We start from the raw sequence: 7,120 nt of genomic DNA on the forward strand, positions 1-7,120 counted from the left end.
GCAGGCCTTTCAAGCTTAGTGGTCAAGTAGATAAATATTAAGGGGTTTTGTATATTAGAAAAAGAGAACTATTCTTCCCTTCCCCCAAAACTTCATGATTTCAAGGAAGTGGTACATTTCTCTTAAAAATAGATTTTAGCAAAAATAAATGAATTAAATGAAAGAGTTTAAGTAATCAAAAGTAAAAATTTGATGCCAGTCGTCAACGTGGTGCCAGACGACCTAAGATTGGGGAACACCGTGGTCCCACCGTTTCTCCCGCCACATCTCGGCGGAGCACCATTGACAATAGTCACTCGACGAACTCCGCCCCCTCCTCGCTTCTCGCCTCCGGGGGAGGCTGCAGAAGGGGCGGGAGCGCGTGGCTTTGACCGCACCAAGGTCAAGGGGGAGGGAGGGATCCGTCCCCATTTCTCCGAGCCAAGCCGAGGGCCTTGGCGGGCACTACGCGCCCAATCTCGGAAGGCCGGGTTCTGCACTTCCAGTTGGGGCGACTTCGGTTTCCGAGGCTTCCTCGAGTGCAGTTTCCTCTTTTGGGAAACGGAGTGGCCAAGGCTGCCAATGCTGGATTAGGGCGCACCGGGACGAGGGACTACGGCCTCAGAGAGCGAAAGGTCAGTATTGCGCCTCTCCGCCCCTGGGCTCGGGCCGCCGGCCGATCGGGACAGGGCCGTCGGACCACCGGACCCGGCGACACTCCGCATAGGCCCCGGCTCGCGCGAATTCTAAGATGAGGACAAAGCCCGCCTGGATCTACCGTGCGCGCGCCGCCGCGGCCAATGGGAAGCCGGCTCGGGGTTGAGTGACGGGCCGGCGAAGCCAATGAGCATGCGCTTTGTTGCGAGGTGGCCTCGGCTCCGGCATTATAAAGAGCGCCACGAGTCGGCATTGTCAGGCGGCAGTACCGCGCGGGCCTGGGAGAGCTTCTGTGTTGGTGGCTTTCGTGCGGCGGCGGCGGCAGCGGCAGCGCAGGCCGAGGGAGGAGGGCGCGAGGTCGCGGCGGCTCCGTCGGTAGACGGGGGAGAGGCCCGGCAGCGCAAGCGTGAGCGCGGCCGAGCCCGCGGTGCCTTCCCGGCGGGTGGGGACGAGCGGGCCCCGCGGCGTCATCGGCGGCGAGGTGAGCGGCCGGGCCCGCGGGTGGCGGGCGGGAGCCCGGGCGGGAGCGGCGCCGGCCTGATGCGTCGTGGCCGCTCGTTGCAGGAGCCGCGCGCCACGGCCTAGCATGTCGGAAGCGGGTGAGGAGCAGCCCATGGAGACGACGGGCGCCACCGAGAACGGACACGAGGCCGCCCCCGAAGGCGAGTCGCCGGCTGGGACTGGTGCTGGCACCGGGGTCGCGGCTGGCGCCGGAGGCGGGAGCGTGGCGCCCCAGGCCGGCAACCAGAACGGCGCCGAGGGTGACCAGATAAACGCCAGCAAGAACGAGGAGGACGCGGGGTAGGTGCGGCCGCGGGCCGACGGGGGGGCGCCGCCTTTGTTCCGGGGCCGCCTTTTGTTGGCGCCACGCGGCGGGGGGAGGGGCGGGCGGCCGGGGCCTGCTCGCGGCCCGCAGACCAGCAACTCCGCGCCGCCGGCTTTCCGTGCGCACCGGAGTTTGCAGGAGTTTGTTGGGTCGACTTTAGCGCCGCCCCGGGGCCGCTGGCTGGCGGCCCGGAAGGGGAGTGCGCTCGGACCCGGAGCCCGGCGGGTCGCGGACTGCCTGGGTTGCGTGGGCGGAGTTGGCGCGCGCCAGGGGCTTCCTCCTCCGCCTCCTTTCCAGGGCGGAGTCACGGTCTGAACTCCGACTCGGCCCCGGAAGCCTTGAGTTCCTTGAGAGCGAGTACTCGGAGGTGGCAGGGACCGTAGCGTTTTGATACATGGTTGTTAGACAAATTAGGTTCCTTCCAGTTGTGAGTGCTCAGGGCCTAGCTCTCCGGCTAGGTTGTGCTTCCTTTTCCCCTACCTCCTTGGGGGTACGGATCACCTGAGGCTTTGTTAGGGTCAGGATTGGGTTTGGAAGGGTAGCGGAGATTTGTTAACATCTTCCAGAGGTAGAGCCCTTATGGGCCTTAAGGGTAAACCTTTGTTCCGAATGGTGGCTTTATTTACAATCTTTTCGGTGAAAGCTTTGCTAGGGCCAGTCCTTCCGAAATGACAGCTTTCTAAGGCTTGTTTCCCTGTTCTCACCCCACCATTTAAGAAAAATGTTCGTTGGTGGCCTGAGCTGGGATACCAGCAAAAAGGACCTAAAGGATTATTTTACCAAATTTGGAGAGGTCGTTGACTGTACAATAAAAATGGATCCCAACACTGGCCGGTCAAGAGGGTTTGGGTTTATCCTCTTCAAAGATGCAGCCAGCGTGGAAAAGGTAAGCTGGGTACTTTATAATCAGAAAGAAGTCTGTGTATTCTATGAGGATACTATTCTTAGACCATGATTGGCTTATGTGTTTTGCAGATGGTTGGGTGCTTTGGGAAAAGCAGAGAGGTTGGGAACTTATGTTCTCCTTTTTGAAGGGATTAAAAGTAGAGATTAAATGGAGGAGTGAGGGGGCAGGAGTGGTCCAGGAAGATTATAGTTGACCGTTTATTGTGCCTATTCTGGACCTTGCTGAAGCAGACATTTCATTGAGAGGACTAGAAGAGTCCATGGTTGCTAGGAGATAAGCATTATTTTACTCATTTTGTAGAAAACAAATCTAAGGCACAGAAGGTTAAGTAGAAGAGATCACATAGCTAGTAAGGGGTGGAGTGTGAGGATTCCAGCCCTCACAGCCTAGCTGTAGCCTGTGCTTTTAATTATTGCTTTACTTCTGGAGGAGATAGGCCTTAAATTGGGGCTGCCTGGGCAGGAAGAGGGGTGCACGGCATGGGCAAAGACTGGTGGGGGGGTGAGGATAGATTTATAGGTGTTTAGCTAAACCAAGTGAAGTTTGGAGATAGGGTTGGGAAGTCAGATTGGGGGTTGATTTTGAAGGGGGTGAAGCACATTTTGTGTGCCTGTGTTGGAGTCTAGTGGCTCAAAGAGAAGGTGCTTGTTCAGGGTCATGCTGCTGAGTTAGAACCCAGCTCCCTTCTGTTGGAACAGGTTCTAGACCAGAAGGAGCACAGGCTGGATGGCCGTGTCATTGACCCCAAAAAAGCCATGGCAATGAAGAAAGACCCAGTAAAGAAAATTTTTGTGGGGGGTCTGAATCCTGAAGCCACTGAGGAGAAGATCAGGGAGTACTTCGGCGAGTTTGGGGAGGTGAGTGTGTGGCTCCCGGAGTGGTCTGCCAGCTGCACCGAGGTTGCCTTCTTCCTGGTCCTTGGCACCTTGGCTGGCTGGAGCTCTTTTTCACTCTGGTGTTCGTGGACTTTTTCTCCTGTGAGTTCCTTATAGGCTCTGCGGTAGGGTCCTGAGCTTTGCTTATGTTTGCAGATTGAAGCCATTGAGCTTCCAATGGATCCAAAGTCGAACAAAAGACGAGGCTTTGTTTTCATCACCTTTAAAGAAGAGGAACCTGTGAAGAAAGTTCTGGAGAAAAAGTTCCACACTATCAGTGGAAGTAAGGTAAGGTGTCCCCAGCTGTGTGTGCTTGGCATTCTGCTGGAGAGCCGGCCTTTGCAGGCGTGGATTAGGCATTGGGTTACCTCCAAGAGTTCTCCAGGGTATACGTTACTGTTTTCTGCACTGTCTGCTGTCCTGATAGGGGAGGGGCAGGTTGTCCTGTCTTTCACAGAGCTCCTAGGCTGGTAGGACAGGATATGAGGGAGGCAGGAGAATACTGGATGACGGGAGGCTTATATGGGATAGGGAGTGTGCTGAGTAGCCTCTTCAGTTCCTGACTTAAAAGGTAGAGATAATGGTGTTCGGGATCTAGAGTGCAAAGTGTGTAAGTCCTACAGTTAAGGACTCAGAAGATTCTGAAATTGCCATTTACTGATTTCTGTGGTGAAGTCTTACCTGCTTTGGACATTGCTGCAGAGCTTTTCCCTTATCTATATCTCTGTGCCACAACCAAATCTGTTTTATCTCCATCCCCTTTGGTTACTGGTTAAATTAAGCCCCACCCCAAAGATCCTTTCCAAAGAGCTCCCAGGGTCTTGGCCACCTTAAATCTAGATCCTGTTTTGACTTCAAATAAGAGTCCTGTTCAGTGAGGGGCAGCTCTTCCCTCTGAACTCTGGACAGGAGAGAGGGTAGGTAGTTCATGCTTCAAGTGTTCTCCAGTGGCCGAGGCAGTTGGGAGTTGAGGGTGTGGCCCACTGGCAAGGTGTGGCAGGCTCTGCCTGAGCAGGAGTGGCAGCCAGATAAGGTGGGACACATAGGGTGGGGCTCCTGGAAGCCTCAATCCTGGCTGGGAATTTGGAAAGATTGGATTTGGGATTGGGCCCCTAAATTTTATGTAAAATGAGATGGGATCATAGGGACTGTTGGGTGAGACCTCATCCATTAATGGTTACCCCAGTGGACAGTGACATGGAAAGAGGCCTTTTTCTCTGTGCCATGATGTGAAATGGGCATGAAGAGCCTATTAGGGCACCATTAGTCAAACTGCTAGTGGTTGGTCTTGAAATAAGTGTATTTTAGCTGGTTGTATTCAGCATTTTTTTTATTTTTTATTTTTTATTTTTTGTGGTATGCGGGCCTCCCTCTGCTGCGGCCTCTCCCGTTGCGGAGCACAGGCTCCGGACGCGCAGGCTCAGCGGCTATGGCTCACGGGCCCAGCCGCTCCGCGGCATGTGGGATCCTCCCAGACCAGGGCGCGAACCCGGTTCCCCTGCATCGGCAGGCGGATACGCGACCACTGCGCCACCAGGGAAGCCCCGGCATTTTTAACTTAGTAGGACAGAAAACATGATATTGCATCACTTGGTAATTTGCCAATTTTTTGAGTATGCTTGTATGGGGACATCTTACGTAAAATGGTTTTTTAATTGGTCTTAATGGAGAGGGTTATGTGTCAGTGCACTTTCTTTTAAAAATATACTTAAAGCAGGAGCATTTGAAGGTCCATGACCCTACTCCCACCCACAGTAGGCAGAGTTTTGAACAAAAAGGAAATTGACTCTTTGGGCCCTAAGAGGACAAAGATATCTGGCCCATCCCAACAGCACACCAGTGGTTGGAGGAGAAAGGGGGAGCAGTATGGCCTTAGGGAAGGCTGCCCTGAGCCTCAGTGGCTTTGTTTATAAGATGGAGGTCAGGGTTGCCACCTCAATAGTGTATTTGAGTGGAATGCTTTATTTCTTCTGGGGGGAGAAAGAACCTTTTTTTCTCAGATCCCTTACCTGGGAAGCCTTCTCTGACTCCCTTGCCCAAGGTGGCACCAGACTGACACCTGGTGTGGTGTCTTGCTACACTGGACTGGCATTGGTCCGGCTGTCCCTCTTCTCCCACTTGTTAGAGCACCCAAGGGTGACCATCAGTAGACCTATCCCATTGGGTGTATCCCATTGTTTCAAGCACTCTGGGGAAAGGCTTGAGCCAAAAAGCCCATGATGTGAGTTTTTTGGTCTGTCTGGGTTTTAGTTGTGGTTCTGAGAGCTAGTCCAAATGTGGTTTCCCACCTCAGCATGTGTTCTTGAGCAGATAGAGAAGATGTGCCTCCTGAACGTTTGTCAACGAAGGCCTTTGTGTACACTCCCTGCCCAGGGCTTGTCCCACTGGCATGACCCACTGTTCTCTTGGCTTTCAGTGTGAAATCAAGGTGGCTCAGCCCAAAGAGGTTTATCAACAGCAGCAGTATGGCTCTGGGGGCCGTGGGAATCGCAACCGAGGGAACCGAGGCAGCGGTGGTGGTGGCGGAAGTGGAGGAGGTGAGTGGAACCCAGATGAAGATGGGTCCTGTTTCCCTGCCTGCATGGAGCTTCTTTGCCTGTTTTGGGGGCTCTCTTGGCCTCTGGTGCTTGGTGCAGCAGGGTGGGCAGGATCAGGAATGGTTTTCCTGGGTTGAGGCTATGCTGCTGCTGCTGCTGCTTGGAGTGGAAGAGCCCATCTTTCTCATGTGGTCTGGGGCCCCAGGGCAGAGGGGGCATCTGCATCAAGATGGGGTGTGCTTGGCTCTGTGGCTGTCCTGAGTCTTGGTACACCCGTGGGTGGGTGGGCTGAAGGGTAGGGCAAGGCTGTGCCAGGCGCTTAACCTCTTTCCATCCCAGGCCCCTCTGACTCCAAAGCCTGAACTCCATCCTTTTTAAGGCCAAGCTGCCAGGGAGGGTGGGGGTGATCAGAGGGTGATTTGAATGAGAGTGAGCTGCCTCGGTTGCCCCAGTGAAGTTAGTTTTCCATCCTGGCCTGGCCTTCTTATCCCCAGCTTGGGTCTCAGGTACAGGGCTGGGCCCAGGGCCCTCCCTTTACACCAGGACAGCAGCCCCTTGGCTTTTCTGAGTTGCCATAGTAGCCTCGCCACCCAAAGGGCAGGATTTCCTCCATCCTAGCTCCTGCGTGTGCTAAATGGTCCATGGGCCCCTGTGCCCTGCTCCCCCCCACAGGTCAGAGTCAGAGTTGGAATCAGGGCTACGGCAGCTACTGGAACCAGGGCTACGGCTACCAGCAGGGCTACGGGCCCGGCTATGGCGGCTACGACTACTCGCCTTATGGTTATTACGGCTACGGCCCCGGCTACGACTACAGTAAGTAGGAGAGAGGGAGGCCCCCATCCACTCACCCACCCTGGGAGGCAGGACAGACAGTGCAGGGGCCACTGGCAGCAGGGGCTTTGGAGTCGGACAGGCTGGGCTTTGTGGCCTGGCTTGCTCACTGGAGCTACCCGATTTTGAGCTTTTGGGGCTCAGGAAGGTGGGGAAGATGTCCTATCAGAGTTGTTGGCTCTGGTGAGGATGCATATCAAGCGCCTGGCACAGGGGTAAATGCTCAGTAAGTTGTAGCTGCTCTCATTGTTGTTCTTGTCCCTAGGTCAGGGTAGTACAAATTACGGGAAGAGCCAGCGACGCGGTGGCCATCAGAATAACTACAAGCCATACTGAGGCTTTGGCAGGAGTGTCTGACTGACTGCACACGCTTTGTTTGGATATCGAGTGAACACAATTATGTACCAAATTTAACTTGGCAAACTTTCTATGGGCTGTCCCATGTGCGTCTTATTTAAAATTTCCCCCCTGGAAATCACTCTCCTGTTTAATATATCCAGAGCTCTAG

The 7,120-nt window shown here is 54.7% G+C and overlaps 1 protein-coding gene across 4 annotated transcripts; it reads left to right on the forward strand.

Moving 5' to 3' along the window:
- Window positions 1-480: 480 nt before the first annotated feature.
- HNRNPAB (heterogeneous nuclear ribonucleoprotein A/B) lies at window positions 481-7,090 on the forward strand. 4 transcript variants are annotated; one of them, XM_024116274.3, is made up of 8 exons: window positions 481-614; window positions 1,201-1,437; window positions 2,180-2,348; window positions 3,068-3,226; window positions 3,401-3,532; window positions 5,661-5,781; window positions 6,454-6,594; window positions 6,878-7,090. In XM_024116274.3, exons 2-8 carry the CDS (start codon window positions 1,223-1,225, stop codon window positions 6,946-6,948), a joined length of 1,008 nt encoding a protein of 335 aa, XP_023972042.1. In that variant the 5' UTR covers window positions 481-614; window positions 1,201-1,222; the 3' UTR covers window positions 6,949-7,090. The 4 variants fall into 4 exon arrangements, with proteins under 4 accessions (XP_023972042.1, XP_023972043.1, XP_023972041.1 ...); XM_024116273.3 differs by lacking the exon at window positions 481-614 and adding an exon at window positions 880-1,117; XM_028497965.2 differs by lacking the exon at window positions 481-614 and adding an exon at window positions 881-1,042.
- Window positions 7,091-7,120: the final 30 nt, after the last annotated feature.

Source organism: Physeter macrocephalus, chromosome 2, assembly GCF_002837175.3.
Source record: "Physeter macrocephalus isolate SW-GA chromosome 2, ASM283717v5, whole genome shotgun sequence".
Taxonomy (NCBI): domain Eukaryota; kingdom Metazoa; phylum Chordata; class Mammalia; order Artiodactyla; family Physeteridae; genus Physeter; species Physeter macrocephalus.